This window comes from Rattus norvegicus, chromosome 7 (assembly GCF_036323735.1).
Source record: "Rattus norvegicus strain BN/NHsdMcwi chromosome 7, GRCr8, whole genome shotgun sequence".
NCBI classification, from domain to species: Eukaryota; Metazoa; Chordata; class Mammalia; order Rodentia; family Muridae; genus Rattus; species Rattus norvegicus.
In genome coordinates this window covers 68,805,321-68,825,573 of record NC_086025.1, presented here as the reverse complement: position 1 = coordinate 68,825,573, position 20,253 = coordinate 68,805,321, and the positions used below count along the sequence as shown (strand labels likewise).

The 20,253-nt window shown below is 39.4% G+C and overlaps 1 protein-coding gene across 14 annotated transcripts in view; it reads right to left on the bottom strand.

Annotated features, from left to right (window-relative positions):
- The window catches only part of Vps13b (vacuolar protein sorting 13 homolog B), a 576,579-nt gene that overhangs the window by 188,001 nt on the left and 368,325 nt on the right, over window positions 1–20,253 (bottom strand). For 13 of the 14 annotated variants that reach the window (XM_039079215.2, XM_039079218.2, XM_039079219.2 and 10 more), the window contains one exon: window positions 2,930–3,067. In XM_039079215.2, coding sequence (XP_038935143.1) covers window positions 2,930–3,067 — 138 coding nt within the window. Of the gene's footprint in view, window positions 1–2,929; window positions 3,068–3,829; window positions 19,607–20,253 lie in introns of those variants that run through there. The other variant, XM_063263570.1, reaches the window with a different exon arrangement.

Below are 20,253 nucleotides of genomic sequence, written 5' to 3'. Positions count from 1 at the left end.
ACTTGGTCTTATTTGTGGTGCTATTTCTTTAAAAATGAAGAAATGGCAGTGGAGGACACTGTGAGCTGCAGCTGTTACCTAGTCCTAGCACGAATGACAGTCCTCTGAGCAGTCAGCTACCTAGCAACTACCTAATAGCCAATGACAGGCCTCTTAGCAGTCTACTACTGATAACAAATCCCAAACCTGTAATCTTATCGAGTTGCCGGTATGTAAACACAATATGTTCTTCATATGTACAAAGATTTTAAAGTGCCTTGTGATTTTCTTTCAATTAATCCTACTGTTTGCTATAGCTTTCGTGAATTCTTAATTGTAATGAGACAAATGGGCAAGACAGTGAAAGAAATGAAATACGTCAGTGGATTACTACCCATGTGTGAGCTGGAAGGAAGAATTTGTCTCAGTGAACTCTGAAGCATTCATTTTTAGGCTAGTGTTTTAGAAGGAACGTCACAGAGCGGACATACGATTCCAACTAAGCTTCCCTTAACACAAGACAAACAGATCAATCACCAATCAATCAATCAGAGTTTAAAGAAATTAACCCATGTTCAATGTTTTCCACAATAAAATAAATGACCTAAAGCTTGTTCCTCTTCCTCTGTAACTCTCTTCTCCTCTACCATAAATTTCTGGTGTGGCTTTGAAAACTTGATTTTTTTTTTTCTGGAAAACAATCACCTGTGATAGGAAGTAATATGTGTTTATATAGAAGCCTAAAAAGAATTTTAATCAGGCATATTAAAACCTCTCTGGGCCAGCAAGATAATTTAAAAGACAGTAAAGGCACTTACTACCAAGCCTGACAACTTGAATTCCATTTCTAAGACCAAAACCAACTCCTGCATGTTGTCTAGTGACCTGCACAAGCACACTGTAACACACATGTGCACACACAGACATACGCATAAATAAATGTAAAAACAAAAGAAAAAACACTTTGCTATAAAAGATACAATGTCTAGACTGGCAGCACCCATTGCACCTGTAGTGCAGTGAAAAAATAAACTTTCAGCTAGACCTCAGAGCAACCAAAATGCCATCTACAAAGGTGCTAACGGTACAGACCCAAAGTCAAGAAATATGGTTGGAATAATGACATTAATTCAATATCTTAAAAATTTGAATGTCCAAATACATTATCACTATCATTTTAAAGTATAAGATCAGAAACGATGTATATCCATTTCCAAATTTTGAAAGTACCTTAAGATAATGTAAGTATACTTTAAAGCCACTTAGTATGCGTATGCTTTTGCTATGTTGTCACACTAATGCTAAAGCTATGAACATGTAACAATTCACTCATACAATGGCATTTCTCTTCAAAATTAAATGTACCTGTTTGTCTTGCAAATATGGTGCTCAATCTACCATTGACTCAGATATGCCACTACTCTGACAAGCAAATCAGTAATCTCAATTGTAAGATAAACAAGGCAGTGGGCCTAAGTGAGGAGCAAGAAGTAACCCAAGTGACGGTTTCTGCTCTCGCTGCTGGTCTCATGCTGCCGTCCTGTGCTAGCACAGAGAACAGCTCTGTAATCAGGAAATCCCCAGCAACTGCTGACAAGAAGGGGAAACAGGCACCACAGGTTCAATGGCAGATGCTCTTTACTTTCTCCTTAGTCGGACATAAAATGTTATTTTTTTCCCTCACAACTGATTGTGTTTGGATTCAATAAAATTCAGTATTTCTCATTTACTAGGAAGTGTGGTACACACTCCTGTAGTCCATCATCCCAAAGACTTTCCTCAGCCATGAGCTTTCCCTTTTCTTGTCAGTTCCTAAGATCACATCTACATATTTACTATGAACACGATCTGTTCTTCACAGCCAACACTGGAGACGTGCTGCAAAACTGGGCCCGTGCAACCAGCAAGGCAGTTTCAGGGTTAACTCAGTTCAGGCATTAGGACTGGCTTTCTTCTTTAACTACCATTATGCAGAAATGACTGACAGGCTATAGCACATACATTCAGCATGGTCTGTATAGGGGTAGTGCATCTTATCAAAACGCTCCCCTTTTAACTGATACTGGAAATTGAAGGACAGTCGGATATCCTTGTTTTAAAATTCTTATGAAAAACCAATATTCCTTTGACAACAGATGTACTCTGAAGCCCTGTGAATATGACAAAAGTGAAAACAAAGTCAGTTCTAGTAAGCAAATGGCAAAGACCACACCAAGGAGGTCAGAAGAAGAGAGAGTAAGTAGATGAAGAGGTTAAGAGGGAGTCTGCAAGACGAGTAGGAGACAGAGAAGGAAACTTTTACCTAGCCGTGCTGATTAGTCTCGTCCAATGGAAGATCCACTCTTCAGAGTCACGAAGTCCTACTGTTTGAACAGCTCATCTACCCTGCAACTCCAGCTACTTTTCTTCATGTTTTGGTCTCAGTCTCCTTATTTATAGACAGGGAGAGTAACGGGAGCTAGCCTTGACTCTTTAGAAGTGTGTGAAGACTGGATACTAAGCTATCTATCTAAAACTTCGTGCTTACTATTTCTCAAAACCCATTTGAAGTGGGCTTCTCTATGTGTGCTCCTTTATGTAAGGAATCGTAAATCTCACCCATTATCCATATCATTTTCTTCATAAAAGTAAGAAAACTGAACAGAAAATTTCAACAGTTCCTTTAGGAGCACACAAATGATTAAGAGAAAAGGCAACAACAGTGTCCAGTGTCTTCAGTTTCCAGACAACTATTCCTTAATGGGAGGCACTTCTGTCAGAATGGACAGCTGCTCACTCAGACTCACATTTGCTTTCCCATCTTTAGGATGGGCAGTCAAAAGAGAGCACATTTCTGGAAAACAGGACAACTATTCATTGTGTGGCAAGAGAGTCAAGCTTACTGACAGATCTCAGAGGCATGTTTCTATGTTCACACAGGGAAGAGAGGTGCTCGATCGTGAGTCCATACCTGGTCCATTAAGAAAGTCTTTGATGTGTAGTGTGATGAGAGAAGGCGGGATCCCACTTTTACTGTCTGTCTCTCCAGGCACTGTCTGCAGCCACACAATGTTATAGTCAGAAGCTTCAGGTAGAGTCTTCCCAGGATCTAGTAATGAAATTCAAATGAAAAACACTGATCACACTACAAACATTTCAGTTTGGTATATGAATCTTTGTGGATAAACAAGATTAAAAGATGGTTCAACTGTTTTATGCAGACGTCATTACTTCCTTTAATTGCCCATGAGTGATGCATACATATGTATCTAACAGGGTAGGCTGAGTGTTCAAGGCGAGATGGTAAACGGGAACTAGACCAAAGAACCTTCAAATGCAGCCCCACTGTCTTATGTGAAGGTAAGGCCTGGGTGTGGAGCTGTTGGGCAGCTACTACCGGTTTAATGGTAGGGTCTTACTGTACACACAATGCTGGAAACAAGGGGAAGAAAGTGGCAAGCTTGTCAGCTTAAAAAGAGAGGCTCAAGGCACATATGTGTTCAAAAGATGGGGTGCATCAGAACTATTCAGAGGTTGATCTGACCTGTTTCAGAGTGTTTCTGGCACTATAATCATTTTTACTGCTAAGCGTTGAAGCTGCTGTCAGCAGTTTTCCACAACCTTCTTGAATGAGAAAGTTTGGTCAATCTTTCACTAATTCTAATTATGAATACAACTCCAGGCTTTTTTCTATTTTGACATTTTTTGTTTTATATTATGTATTTCATTTTTTCTGTGTGATATTACATATCCTTTAAGAATGATTTGGATCACTCTTGCTATTTCTCTCTTCTCTTGCTCCTGCTCCCTTACCCTCTTCCCCCTCTCTCCCCACCACGTGCTCATGGCCTGGCTCTACTCTTTCTCTCCCTCCCCCGTCTCTACTTCCTCAACTCCCCTCCCCATGCCCTAAATAAACACTATTCTATAGTATAAAAAAAGAATAATTGGGATTATATTAATGTCAAAGAATTTGCTTTTAAAGGTTTAGAAAACTATAATTTTTTATTTATATGACTTTAAAAAATGAATGCTGTATGTTGGCATATATGAAATAGGCTTTAAAAAATCTCAATATCTAGTTTTTCTTCAGTTTCATGATTGATTTATTCTCTGTGTTTTAATGTACTTTAAATGCTATTTTATTAGAGATGTTCTTGCCATAGAACACATCTATTCGATTTTCAGACTATCTGAAATGTGTTACTAAAGCATTATTTATTTTAGGCTTTATTGATTGGCTTACTTTCAAGAATAGCATTTACATACAGTATATTATATTCAACATATGGTTATATAGTATTACTGTCATATGTGAACGGGGCATATAAATTCTGCCTTGGAATTTCTGTTTCTTGACCTTATCATGTGATCCTTATAGAATTTGGCACATATGAACCTTTATGTTATTTCAAAGCAAAAACTGAAAGCGATTGGTTGTGACGTTCAGTGCATGCGGTAAAGATCAAACACTAAGCCGGGGGATGCTCCCATCATCTGACTGGCGACTTTTAGGCAGTAGGATAGCTGGAGTAGGCACCTCTACAGGAGCAATACTCTATTCTCTGTTTCAGATACAACAGTCAGCTCTTACGAAAACAGGATAACCTTCTGTTGCTGCAAGATTCAAGTTGGTTTGCAGGAGTCATGCAAGCTACCAGGACCTGAGTGTCCCTTCTCAGAGTATCACCTCTCTATACATCACCAAACGTGATCTTATCAAGTAAATACTGCCTGCTAGATCTAGATAAGTAGGCATTTTTCACTTTGAAGAAGAAAAAAGCCAAGCAATGACTATGAGGAGCTAACGGGTGAGTGGACATCTAAGGAACTGCTGCAAAGATGAATACGAGGTGCCGAACCCTGCGGAAGGAGACTACTCACAGGAGGCAGGGGTGCACTGCTCATCGGCAGGAAGCCGGACGTTCACTGTACTTACAGCATCGAAAAGCTGCAGTCCGTTGTCTATGCTTTCTAGAAGTCAGGACTCTGACTAGCAGGACAGCATGGACTGTGAGAGTGTAATTAACACCTAAATCACAATCAAGACTGACAGTGACAGGAGAGCTGGCATGCAGGTCTGGAAAGTAAGTAGACAATATGGATACTACTGGGCAGACCACGGAGACTCATAAACCCGATGGGTGCCAGGTCTCAGCAGTCATCAGGCAGAACTCCAAGTAGAAATAAATCTTTATGGAGTAAGCTGGACCAACATTAGGACAACTGAGTGGCTGCTCTCCTGGTCTGGGAGGAGGCATCCACTGTTCTCTAATACTGGAGGCCTTTCTGTAGGTTTTTAAATCATTTGAGACAGAAAACTAAATTTGGAAATGAATGCCCCCCAAACGGATTCATGTATGCACATTTAAACCTACTGAAAAACCAGTTATCATTTCTCAGCCGGGTTGTTTCCCAACTGACTCCTAGGCACCAGTGTTTGGTCTTAGTGCCAGCAGTCTTTCCTCTGCATCGTAATGCTTTGTGTAAGTACACATCCTTCAACAGATGTAGGAAAGAAAGATTAACTTTCAAATATGTATTTTTAGGCAATTATGAATCTCTTCCAATGTTTTTGGGAAACATTTTCCTTTTTAAATCTTCACTGTTCAATTCTTCTCAAGTGTACTTAACCTAAGTAGGCAGGACTACACACCTTTCCAGTTCACCAGGATGGATGAAATAAAACAAGGAATACAAACCTTCACTGACTGAAGAAGACCAAAGGTCACTATTTGTTAAGGGTGGGATGGAGGGGAAACAGCTACTCCCACATGTGGCAGGCCACTGTTACAAACAACAGAGTATATTTCCTACACCATCCAGACCCCCACCCAGATCCAGACATGATCCTCCTTCCCTCTCCTTCCACAGGGTCATAGAATGGACTAACCAACAAGGCACTAAGTAGAGCAGACTGGCCTGGTCAGCCTGCCTCTGCCTCCTGACTGCTAGGGTTAGAGGCACTCACAACACTGTACACTTGGCCATCTGTATTGTATTATATTATTATATACTATATTATATTACTAGAAGATGACTGTTTTGTGAGACAAGCTTATTTTTTTTAAAGATTTATTTATTTTTATTTAAGAGTCCACTGTTGCTGTCTTCAGACACACCAGAAGAGGGCATCAGATCTCCTTACAGATGGTTGTGAGCCACCATGTGGTTGCTGGGAATTGAACTAAGGTCCCCTGGAAGAGCAGTCAGTGCTCTTAATCCCTCCAGCCCCTTGTGAGACAAACTTAAGCACATGCTAATGCAAGGAACTATAAGTTATTCAGGACAGAGGACAAAATAGATTCTTCACCACGGGAGTTCAAAAGGAAACAGCGCTGGAAAAGGAAAGCTAGTTCTGAAAATGTGTCTGCATGTTTTTCAGGCTGGGAGGGTTTGCTGCAGTGACTCTAGGGTGGAAGGTGGACAGTGTGGCAAGCAGCCAGCTCTGGGCAATCCCAGGGTTTAAGTAGCAGAAGAGATGTAAGTCGATGAGGCAGAGGAAGCGCAGAGCAAGTATTGGAAATTACAGCAACTATAAAACATCTAGGAAACCTAGCCTAGGAAGCCAGCACAGAAGTAGCCAAAGCGGTTACTTCTCAACAAAATACTTATGTAACTGGGTTTAAAAGTATTGATGGACTTAGAAGGTTGGCAGAATAAGTGAACTGAGAAATACCCCAAGCAGGTAAGTTTAGAGCTGACGGCTACTGAATGCAGAATAGGACTCATGCCATGCCCTCTCTGAGCCTTAGCAAAAAGATACTGTGAATTCTGGAGCAATGTCGAAGTCTAAGTCAGATTGTGCTCTAATGGCTACACGAGAAAGATGATGTCTAGACTGCCTTCAATTTAGTTTCTCCTAAGTTCTGTCATCAGGACTAGACACTAAGATGTGTATTACACATTCTTCAAGGTTCATATACCTGGGAAAGCAGCTGATGAGCTAAGATTAAAGGAGCTTGTAAAGATCATATAAACACAGTGACAGTGAGAGACAGCTGTTTAACAGTGGAGGCTCCCCCAGGCTGTTGCATATGTAGTAAACAGTTACTCAAGTACTGGAAGCTCTCAAATGAATAAACTACTGGTGTTGATGACTGCATTTAACTCCTCTAGCTAAGCCTAAGAAAGCAGAGAAAGTTGTTCTTTATGAGAAACCCTGGGTGGGAAATGAGGAAGGTGACTAACTGCTCACAAGCACATGTCTATTTATAATGAGAATTCAGAGAGTGACGAACTTATAAATTTACTTTCCTTTTGCAAAAGAAAATTCTGTATTCTATTGTTCCAAAACATCCAAAGAGAGTAATTCAGACAGCCTCCTTTCAATACCTCTTCACAAAGGCCAGCTACAGTCAGTCCTCAGAAGGCTGGACATGAGGCTTGTCTGTGTTGGAAGATGGCTTTGTATTCCTTCAAAGAAACTCTTACTTCTTACCTTACTGGAAATGTTTCCACTAAACCTGAAGATAGCCATCTTGGAAAATGCTGGGATGTGATTTTTAATTGCAAATAGTCATGATAAATATATTTTTGGTTAATATTTGGATTGTATAAAATATGACCTAAGACAAAACAGAATTTTGAATCTATCTAAAAGTTCTTCGAAATCTCCTACTTATAAAAAGTGTGTTTGCCAAGCTCACATAAACCACTATATACCATTTTAAAAGCTGTATTAGCTATTGGGCTTTGTTCCGCCAGAGGATGGAAGGTACATTTCTGTCATGACAGAGCTGAATTTGATGGGACAGTGTTGACTGGTGTTTTGTTTGTGGTCCACCAAAGGGCAAGTGAAAGGGGGCCGAAGAATAAGCAGGAGTCCAGACTGGTGATGCCGGTGATGAGTCTTGTTGACCAGGTGGTCTGTCTCTATGAGTCCATTTGGTTATGCTGCCTTGGAGAAACAGGGCTAGGGTGGACCTTGTGTTTATATTTAATTTCTTACCCTATCTACTATTGTTTATAAGTTTAACAAAAAAGTAAATGTTGCATTTTGTTTTCTACATTTAAACTTATTTTACTGTTCTGGAAATTCTAAACAACTGCAGTGAGGCCTTCTGAGTGGTTGTGAAGATACTTCTGTGTGGTGTGGCCTTCTGAGTTTCTAGAAAGGCTCACAGAGACTGATTAGCATTTCTTTTTCTTAGAGCATGAGAGCCAGCAGGGGTCGTTAAGGAATGAATGTTACATATTCTTGTGAGCAGATGTTGTGTCAGTGTCTCTTTTGCTTCTCTGTCAGAACCTTGTGCAGCCCAGGGTGGCCTTGAACTCACTGTATTGCCACGAATGACTCTGACCTCCTGATCCTTGCCTCTATCTCCCAGGTGCTAAGATTGTACCCATGAGCCACCATACCCAGTTTAATGTGGTCCCTAGAATTAAAACATGGAGCTTTGAGATGCTCAGCCGCTCTCCTTTGAATAAGGTACTGAATTGTGAAGTTTGTTATTTCTTACAACATAAAAACCCAGCTTGAGTACTATGTAACGATATGCACACACCTTTCATTCCAGCACTTGGGAGGCAGGTGGATCTCTTGAGTTTAAGGCCACCCTGGTCTACATAAGAATTCCAGAATAACCAGGGCTACATAGAGTGACCCTGTCTCAAAAAATTTTTTTTTCATCATAATTTTTAGCTGAGATGATTTTTCTGGTATGTCTGTTGTAACTGTTATTTGTTTTGTTTTGTTGTCTCTGTGGGTTCCTATGTGGCCCACACTGGCCTTCTGTCTCCCAGTGCATAATGGCAAACACTAAACTTAACATTTTTTTCAGAAAACAAAACAAAAACCAAAAGTTGAATTTTTTCATTTTGCCACAGATCTTGGTGCTGTTACCTTCTTGAGAATGACACAGCATTGAACAGATGATGAGATCCAGGTATTGTACTGTAGGCACTTTTAAATGCTACCCATCAGAGACAAAAACTTAACACCTCCACCCACCCCCGGCCCCCCACCTCTTACTTCATTCTTTATATGCGTGTGTGCAAGCTGTGGATGCTGAAAGCAAGCAGTGGACCTCATTGAGCTGCAGTCACAGCTGTCTGATATGGGGCGGGAAACAGAGCCCAGGTCCTCTGAAAGAGCAGCAAGCACTCTATGGATCAGCTATTTCTTCCAGCCCCTTAATACACTTTATGAGTAATGAATTTTGAATTTTAAAAAGTCAAACAACATAACAATCTATTTCAAAGTTACTGTCTGTTATAGAAAGGTCTGTAGTGGAACACGAACCAGTATCATCTATGTCCTTACTCTCACCTCTGCTCTCTCAGTGGTGGTTGTCACCAGCACTACTGTGCTGCTGCTACAAAGGGGAGGGGACATTAGTCTAGTGGTTATTTTCTCTGGCAGTTCCAGGCGACAATTTTTGTTATGATCGAAACAAGGAACAAGAATTACAACACAAAAATGTCTTTACTGCATTGGTGCAATTGTCTTAGGACACCTGCATCAGTTATCTTCCTCCTTATGACACACGCCCCAAGAAAAGCAACTTGGGGAAGGGTCATTTTGAGCCCCAGTTCCAGGGTAGAATACATCAAGGTAAATGATTCATGGGGCAGGAGCTTGAGGCCGATGGTCTGGAAGCAGAGAGCAATGGTACTTGTGCTCAGGTGTCTCAGCCCTTCCTGTTCAGCCCAGGACCCCGGCTCATCGGATAGTACTATCCAGTTAGGGAATCACTTTCCATCTTCATTAATCTTACGGAGAGACTCCCTCATGGGCATGCCCCAAAATGAACTTACTTTGATAATCCCTTACAATCATGCCCAGAAGTTTGTTTTGTACATGATTCTAGATTCTGTCAAGTTGACAGTATGAATCACCATAAGACCCTAGTTTAATGTGAACATAAGTGGAAACTTAACTATGACTCACTATCAATGCATTACATTTCCCTAGGGTATGAAGAACTAGTAAAATTCAGAGGATGACTGAGTAGCAGCGTTTTGCTGCACCTCATCTGACTACCTTGCTCGTTTGTTTTGAAGCGGAGGCCTCTCTCCATCCCCTAGGTGGTAAATGAAGACAGCAGCACTTAGCACCAGCTCTACTGAATCCCAACCAATAAACTTGGGTATTCACAACAGCACCCAACATGGTACGTAGGCAATCAAGCACATGTGTTATTGCTACAAGCAAGTTAGATGAGGTAAGATATTTGCAGAAGAAATAGATCTGTCTGTGTGGGAATGTGAAGATGCTTATATGCTGTGTAAATCCTCATCAAGAGGTGATGGGGCAGAGAGTTCGATAATCATGTAGATAAGATGACTCATTCTCTGGACAGCCACTGTTTTTGCTGGCCATTCCCATCATTGACAACAGGCCCATTAATAAAGTGGCCATAGTGGAAGAAACGGAGCCTATGCCTGGCTCGACAACATGAACTTTCACTCCAGACCTGATCTGGTTATGGCTTCTAATGAACACCAAATCTTCCAAGAGCAGAGAGCAACGCTGGTCCCTGGCATAGTTCATCTTGCAGTGTAACCAGCCAATGTCTTCCGAGCTAACTTCATTGGACACTTCCATCAGGTAAACGGAGTGTTTTGTCAGCACCAGGACAGACACTTACAATGGTAATGGATTTCTTTTTCCTGAATATAATACTTCTGACAAAACCATTAGCCATGGACTTACAGAACCCTATTTAACATCACCATTTTTCACACAGTATTGTTTTTGACCAAGAAACTAACTTTGAAGACCGAGAAGTGTGACAGTGGGTGGGCCCGTGCCCATAGAATTAATTAGAGTAACCTTAAACCTACCATCTCAAAGAAGCTGCTTTAATAGATCATTGTCTTTTATAAACAGGTATTGCACCAGAGTGGGTGGTCAAGCTTGTAGGGCTGGGCCAGAGTTCTTCAGAAGTTGGCATATGAGTTAACCAGTATCTAGTATATGATACTTTTCCTATGACTAGGTTCAGTGGTTCAGGAATCAAATGACTGGAAATGGGAATGGTATTACTCCCAATCAACTCTACCAACTCACTAGAAAAAAACTAAAAAGCTGCATCGTGTTCTTATGATGTTCCACCTCACTGGCTTACAGAAGAGAAGGGTGCACTTCTATCAGGGGGTCACAACCAACATTCCATTGAACTGGGAGTTTAGATATGACCCCTCCTCCCCATGGCCAATTTGGACAACTGATGTTTTTCAATTAAGAGAGTGAGAAGATTATGTTTGAATGTAGGAGAACCTTTAGGGTGTCTCTTGGTATTATTAAGTTTGTCATTAAGGTAAATGAGAAGTTGCAATAATCAAATACAGGCAGGATGAGAAACAGCCTAAAAATGAGTTTATGGTTAGTCCCTCCAGGTCGAAGTACTTGCTGAGCATAGACGAAATATATAATGGGTAGTTGAAGAAGGTGGCTATAATATCAGCCAAGGTCATACACAGGACTGTAATTGCCAAAGGCATTTCTGTTCTGTTTTGTTAAGTGTGTGTGTGTGTGTGTGTGTGTGTGTGTGTGTGTGTGTGTGTTTGTGTGTATCACGTAGATATTTGTGTGTTTCTTCTGACATCAATTGGGATAAAAAGAGTTGCCTTAGTTATAATATCCCTTCACAGTAATAAAACAGTGACTAACATAGGAGTAGGCACCAGGGAACATGGTATTGCTGTGATAGGCCTGACCATGCTGTTTGTTATAGGCATATGGAAGACTTTGAGATAAGGTACAGAACACTAAAAGACTATTTTAGCCTTTTATTCTAAACTACTTTGCCACATATTCCAGGAGGTGGGGAGTACATTTGGGGTTGTATGTGGAAAGAAAATTAAGCATTAACATTGTTACTGCTCTTTTCCATGCTTCTACTAAGAGAGCCCAGTAAGCCCCACTTCAAGTATTCAACTGATTTCTAGTTCAAAGCCCCAAAGTCTTCTAAAGGAAAACATAACTGGGGTAGCTTACGGTTCTAGAGATTTAGTTCATTTTCACCATGGGGGAAGAGGGTGGTATAGAGGCAGGTGCTGGAGCAGTAGCTGATCCGCAGGCAGGCAGGCAGACAGACGCACGCACGCACGCACGCACGCACGCACGCACGCGCACACACACGCGCACACACACACACACACACACACACACACACACACACACACACACACACATTCTGGGCCTGGCTTGGGCTTTTGAAACTTCAAAGCCCACCTCACTCACATACTTCCTCTAAGAAGGCCACACTGCTTCGCCCTTTATAAACTGTGCTACCCCCGATAACTAAATGTTCAAATATATTAGACAATGGGGCATTCTTATTAAAACTACCACAATGTGTATGCTACTCTTTTCAGTTGTTTATCCCATGTTGTTTAATTTTCTTTATCTCCCATCTAAAATAAGTGGAATATAATAAAAATGGTAAAAATAATGAGGTTTGTTCACCAGTAGGAGTTACTCAGTTGTTATATATGAAAAAGCTACTTTACTTAAAAATAAAGCCAAAGCTTCAAATAATCAACACATTTTATATCCCTGTTAAACATTTCAGACCTAACAACTCCATTTTATTTCAATTCTGATGATTAACAAAATTATACTCTTATTTCATTCTCATCCCTTAAGTATATGGCCTACATAAGAATCAAGGAAGTAAATAATCTTCAAGCCAAACAGCCCAGCTTTCAAATTTCTGAACTAAAAACAATAGTGTTTGGGTAAATGCAAAGAAGAAACTAAAACAAGACCCCACCATGAATTACAAAGGAGTGAGTGGTTACAGCAAAATTTCAACTCCATCGATTTCTCTTTTAAAGGAAGATGAAGCAGGCTTCACTGCTAGTCAAAGAGCAGTACAGTAAAATACATTAGATGTGATATTAGTTGTGGTACACTTAAAAGATACCTTCTGAGCTCTTAAGAAAACACAATCTTTTTGCTTAGTATTTTTTTAGGCCCAGTCAAGAATGGATGCACCTATGACTGGAGAGATTGGTCAGTATTTAAGAGCACTGCTGCTCAGGGAAGCAGGGTGGTTTCCATAATCCACATGGTGGCTCACAACTGTTTGAAACTCAAGTTCTATCGCTTCTCGGCCTTTTGGCTAAGATCAAGTGTAGAAACTCAAGTTCTAAAGAACTGGTGCCCCTTTCTAGTGTCTATGAGCACCAGACAAGCATGAAGTACACATACATACACGAAGGCAAAACACTTGTACATATAAAAAATTCTTTAAAAAAGGAATGTTTATCAATAGAGCTTGCAGATAATTTAATGAGTAGCAATGTGGAGGGTCTATATGCTGGACCATGTATCTCTCTATGAAACTGAAGACGGTGAAGCTCCAAGGGAGGACGGTGTGAGGCCACAGCTGTATCTGGCCTTTACAGTGTAATGGAGTGCAAGTCCCTGCAACCGAAAGGCCAGGCATCTCCTGACCACTGGGCATGAGAAAGAGAAATATATAATATGTAAGCTTTTTATGCTCTTTTGTATTTGTTTTATGATTTATAGTTTAAATAATTGGTCTTTTGCTAATTTTAAAAAGCCACAGAATCAAATGTAGTCTATGAGGTGTCTATAATACCTCAAAATTAAATTGTGAAGGAGCCAAGGTCAAGCATATGTCAGAATAATTCAATGTCTAGACAGCAAATAACTAGGAACCTAACTCTGACCTGATCTGGAGCCCAGGTGAGCTGCAGCTCACTTTGCACTCTAGGCATCTGCACAGGCATGCATGCAAGCACTCTTTTGCTCATGCTTGGCTCTTCTGGATCCTATAAGAATGAGTGTTTGGAGAGACAGGATTAAGTGTCCCTGGTTGAAGTAGAAATTTCTGGATTCTTTGGAAAGTCAGTTATGTCAACTGTTTTGCTGGGGCACACAGGTGAAAGAATGTCTTGCTAAAGCAGACACATGAAAGAAGGTTTTCCTGAGACAGACACAGGTAAAAGGATATTTTCTAAAGCAAATGTGTGAAAAAATGTATGAGGTTAAGAAGAAAATGAATATAACCCAACAGACAGTGAAGGATGCTGGATGGTATTGGTGAGTTTTGCCATGCCTTGCTGGTTGTTGTTTGTCAACACTTTATAGAAACAAATGCACCAAAAATGTCTGGGCTGTGCTGCAGCGTCTCGCCACCTCTTTGGACTTGGGGGGATTGGCAAGTGAAGTGGAAGTTTCTGGATATGTCAGCCGATACAGACTCACATGGAGTTTTGCTGAGACAAGATCCATGGGAGGACATGTGATGTCTGGAGGGAGTACAAGTAGGACTCAATGGACAATGACAACGTGCTTACATGGCTAGCTATGCAACATTTCATTGGCCTCATGTCTTCATCTTCACTGATCTTCACATAGTTGAGAGAGGCATGGCAGAGAACTTCTTCTGATGTCCCTGCTGGTCCGGCCACTCCTGCTGACTTGTGCCAATTCAGCAGAAGCCTAGTTGTTTGTGCTGGGCTGTGCTACAGCTGCTGATTTGTGTTTGCTATCCTAACACTACCTTTAAACAGGATACTGCAGAGCCTTGTGGTTTCTTCTGGATCCACCTGCCATTGTTGATTTGTCAATAGTGTTTGTGAGTGGATCAAGCTGCTACTGCTGACTCCTGTGAACTGAACTGCTGATTTCCTGACAATGCAGACTGGATTTGCTCCAAAGAACTCTTTCTAAACATGCCCACTCCCCCCACATCCTAATAACTTTCTTTTCCACTACCTCTGGTAGAAGGGAGGTGAAAGCATTTAAGAACCCTTATTAAAAGTAGGTTTTGAAAAAAATCTAAGCCAACACTTGGTTCTTACATTTAGAACTGAATCTTCCACATCTTGCTGGAAGGAAGTTGGTTCTTTCTACTTAATGACACTCATCAGAGGATAATGTGTGTACATTTTTGATTTTTTCATTTTGCCTTGCTTTGTTCTTTCTAAATATTTTTCCTATTTGGCTGTTTTTATGTTAAATTATAGCATGAGTTATATTTTATACGATAGCATTTGAGTAAAATTCAGTGCAATTTAACACATGTGTTTACCCTCCTATTTAATAAAAGGTAATTATACATCCCAAGCAGATGAACTTTATTCTAACTGTAAATATCCCTTTTTAAGCAAAGAGGTCTGCAACATTAAGATGTACAAAAGTATACAGAGCAGATATTACTGTATCATTTTTATAAAGGAAATTAAATAATCAAAAACATAATTGCTGTGTGAAAGAACCTGAGCATCAGATAAAAAGTCAAGTTTTGTGATTTTTCTTTTCAATATTCTTCATATGTAACTAACTCTCTTCAATGGCTGGATCATGAGAAACATATACTTTTCACAATCTTTCTATCCAAAGGATGCATTTAAACGATCAATTTATTTGCCAAAGTGTGTGAACCAGTGTCACTGCATGTTACAGACCAGCAAGAAATGTTCCTAGAAGCTAAATTTTCAGATCAATGTTGAAGTTGTGATCCTTGTGACACTAAAGTCACAAGTTAATTTTAAGTCTTTCCAGGGACATTAACAACTTTATATTCTAAAGACATAAGTAATTCAATCCTTTTCATAAAGCCATAATGCCTCAATGAAATCATGATATGATTTATGAGGTGTAAGAAACTAGTTTATGATTTTCAATGAGTTGGTTTACTCAAATGTCCTTGGCACATTTTCCACAGTCCTATTGAAATGGTAATCCAGCCAACTGATGTAATTGAAACATTTCATGTTGCACAATAGTTTTAATGACACTGAGACATATAAGTATTTTTAAGCCAATTACAGTTACTATTTTAAATAGACTTAAAGGTAGTAACAAAAATAATAAAAGCAGCCACAATAGCATTAACATGTATTAAGCTCTGTACCACACAATGAACTAAGGACTACATACACACCTTGTCTGCTCCTCCTGACAGCCCCAAGAAGCAGCTACCAGTATCACTTCATGTCATAGATGAATCAAGCTTAGAGAGATTAAGACCAATTTGCTTACAGCCATTCATGACTATAAAGAGCAGAGTGGGGATTAGAATTAGTACTGATTACCTCTAATTCTAGTGCCCTACTGGGCTCTATTCAATGTCTGTCTCTTGGTGGACCTTATCCAATCCTTATACATTTTGTCTTTGACATTACCATTCACCAAAGTGATAACACACTTTGCTTTTTCTCAGTATGATACTTTCCAATAAACTTTAAATTTTCTATTTTAATCTATGTGATACTTGAAAAATTATTATTTGTATGGAAATTCTGAGTGGGCAAAGGAGCTGTTTTCATGTGGTTTGTTATGTTTGAGCACACATTACTGAGAAGTAAGATGCTGGACTGTGCACTATGGAAGTGCAGGGCTGTGTGATTCCCTTAGAATGGCTGAACTTATTCACAAGGGACCAGACGGCACAGTTGTCTCTTCAAAAGCAAGCAACAAAATCCCCAAACAAATACAGAGAATGATATTTTGAAGTTGCCTCAGGGTACATAGTCAAGTTATGAGGCAATTTAAAATCTGGACTTCATTATCTTAAACAAAACAAATATCATTTAAAATATTTATAAACACAACTAATATGATTATGTTGAAAACAACTACATACATCTTTATTTAAATGGAATTGCCAATACTACAGCTGCTACAAAGAGAGGCACTGGCAGAGACCTCACTTCTGTCAGAGGGGTTCCAGGCAGGAAGAGCATGCAAAAGGCTCGCAATACATAATTTTATTAATTAAAATCTTAAAACACAACTTACAAATATATTATTTACTTAGACTGTATTGAAAATTAATTGGAGTTTATTACTATTAATTATCAAAAATGAATTCAAGCTAATAAGTCAGTTTATAAATATAACATTTCAGTTTTTAGAAAAAGGAAATAAAAATATAGTATTACACTTATTTAATGATATAGCTAGTATGATTTGGGATCATTAAGTTGCTAATATAAGTGATTTAATTTATGTCTAACTTTAAGTTTGTAAGTTAGATGTGCTTAAGTAGTAGATTTTACTTGCCACATATTCTGGTTAGAATTTGACAAATTTTATTTTTTATGTATATATATATACATGTAAGTACACATGTACATTATAGATACATATACATATGTGTGTATGCAAACATGTGTGTGATATGTACTGTGGTAGGAAGGTTGACATGAAGAAAATTTCACAGTGCTTCCTTTACCACATGAATCTGCATGAAAGCAAGCTCTAAGGAACTAGAAAAACCACCATTGCTACCTCTGCATATATGGGCAGCAGCTGTATGCACTGAGAATCTAGGCTGAAGCTAGCAGTTCCCTGGGAGTACTAACTCATTAGCATCTACTCAAGTGGCCCATACTCACAGATGTAAAGACAGTATCCTGACTTCTGCAGGAAATCACGTAGTAAGGTTTTCAGAACACAAGGCCCTAGCTACTAGACTGCAAATTACTATTTTAAAACTGCAGAATTTCTAGTACAATTCATAAAGGAATGGATTCATTTCTTCCTAACTCACATCCTGTTCATAACTTTAAACATTCTCATTTTCTCTCCCAAAATGAATTATGGCCAACACAAATGAGGAAGGGTGCCAAGCTCACAGACAGGACTCACTCAGTAGTGAGTTCCCACATTTGTTTTGTCTTTGTTTTTGTTCTCTTTCTTATAACTTTGATTTGAGAGTGAGCCTTGAGCTGTCTGCACAGAGATAGGAAGGAGATAATCAAAACCGCAACAGAAACTCCTGGAAATCAAGGCCCTATGGTTCCAGGAACTGGGAAGGGAACCTTGTAGCCTCTTCTCTTTCTTTTCTTGGCTTTGTGCTGAGAGCCAGTGTATGTGTGTGCATGTGCATATTGGTGGCTGTACTATCACGACAATGACAAAGACATTTAAGAGTCTAAGTAACTGTTACAATTATATTTCATAAGGCCAAAGTATACACACTGAAAATGGGTAGAAATACACAAGTTTCAAACAGGGAAACAAAAACTGAAAAAGTCAATAAAGATTCTCTGATCATAAGGGTCAAGGTAGGTTGAGAAAGTCTTAAGAGCCCTATAGACAGAATTAAAAGTAACATTGGGACAGACAGAGCAGTGTAAACAGATTTGAACAAATGATGTTCCCACATCCTTGCATGTAATAAAAACAAAGCAAAAAACCCAATTTATAGCATTAAGGGGCTCATAGAACCTAAAACTAATCAAGTTCAGACACTTGATAATCATATAAAGAAGAAACAAGGCCTTGAAAACAGTCATAGAAAAACAATTTATTACATTATAGAAATCATGAGTGCAATAAATACAGAGTGCTTTCTTTTCTTCTCCTTCTCCTCCTTCTTCTCCTTCTCCTTCTTCTCCTTCTCCTTCTCCTCCTTCTCCTTCTCCTTCTCCTTCTCCTTCTCCTTCTCCTTCTCCTTCTCCTTCTCCTTCTCCTTCTCCTTCTCCTTCTCCTTCTCCTTCTTCTTCTTCTTCTTCTTCTTCTTCTTCTTCTTCTTCTTCTTCTTCTTCTTCTTCTTCTTCTTCGTTCCTTTGTTCCTTTGTTCCTTTGTTCCTTTGGTTTCTCTGTTTAGCTCTGGCTGTTCTTTACCTCCACTCTGTAGACCAGGCTGGCTTTGAATTAAGCCACCTGCCTCTGCCTCCTAAGTGCTGGGATTAAAGGCATGTACCACCGCAGCCCGGCTAGACTTCTTATGAGAACCCCCAGGGGGCAGAAGGGAAGCTGAATCTATCACTAATAAAATCGAGCAGTTCTCTGTATTCGGGCCATTTGGTAGAGCTTTTCTAAATGGTCTCTTGAGGAGCACAAGTTCAGGTTTTACTGAGGTCATTTAAGTGCCTCCTAGCACACCTCACTGTGTGAAGACTTAGATTATCTAAACCTTTATCAGTACAGTTATTAAACAAAGCAAAATGCTTGAGGGCAGAAACTGGGTCTCCCTTATTATGGGTTCCCAAGCATCTGCATTTGATTGATAAATGGTGGAGTTCAAGTTGCATGAATGAGTGACTATCCTAAGATGGTCGAGTATAAAATAAAAGCACATAGGAAGGGGAAGAAGATCCAAGGCACTAAGGGGACTTGACTACGTAAATAGGAAGGTAAATGATTTTAAATATTATATTGATTCATTTAATAGAATTATTTCGAGATGCAAAAGCACATACTTATAAATGTTCATTAGATTACTAGTATCTGAGTTTAAAGTCTTCATGATGACTTTAATATGTGACCTGAGTGAAACCTTCATAACCTAACATTAGCTCTCCATTTCTAGACTTGCCAGAGCCAGGCTTTAACAAGGAGTGATGTGACCGACCGAGTGATTTACATCACTTAATGTGATAAGTTTGAACTCTTGAGACCTATTTGTCTATTGTCTATAGTTTAGTTCCTTAGCATGAATTTTTTTTGCAATACTAAATAGTGAATAAAATAATTAAACGTCACATCATGAGCTAAACAAGATCTTTGATAATGTAATTTTCCTACATTCCAGTTTGCATTTCTGTTGTTGTAGTAAACAACCATGCCCAATGGGAACCAGAGGAAGAGTTTATTCCAGCTTCTAGTGGATCTTGAAGGGAAGTCAGGACAGAAATTCATAGGCAGGAAGGAAGCAGAGGCCATGGAGGAGTGCTGTTTACTGGATTATTTCTTCTACAACTCAAGGCCAACCTGCAGAGGAACATATAACCCACAGTGGGATAGGGCCTCCCAGCTAATTAGCCATTAAGAAAACATCCCAGAGACATGCAGCAACCCTTCAACCAAGATTCACTCTTCCTAGGAATGTCTAGGTAAGCTCACAAGCCATCAACATACACATACATGTCAAATTTGCTGTTGCCTGGCCATTACATTAATAAAATATTAATATAAGTATTAAAAAATGAGCAATATAGAAAGACTCAACCTGTTTCTTCTTTCATTTTTAACTTCTGCTGCTCTTGAACTTTCCTTTTAAACTTTCTTAGAAGGTTAGCTTCTCTTTGACCACCCATTTTATTCTTCCAACACATAGTTAACAAGGAATGCTTGACTTAAGGACTCAACAGTAGAGCTAGCCAGTCCCATCTCACGCTTCCCTCTCCCTCCAGTCATATGGATTTTAACATAATAGCCATGCACATTTTTTTATATATAAAATTACTGTCTTAAGACTTCCACAGACTAGTGTAAATGAAACAGTTTTCTTTTTGGGATATGGGAAAGCACTATACAAACTATTTGGATAATTAAACTGGTAACAGGAGTTGATCATTTCATCCAAGTGGACCTTGAAAACAAACGTCCAAAGTCCAGTGTTGAAAGGCACTTTCATT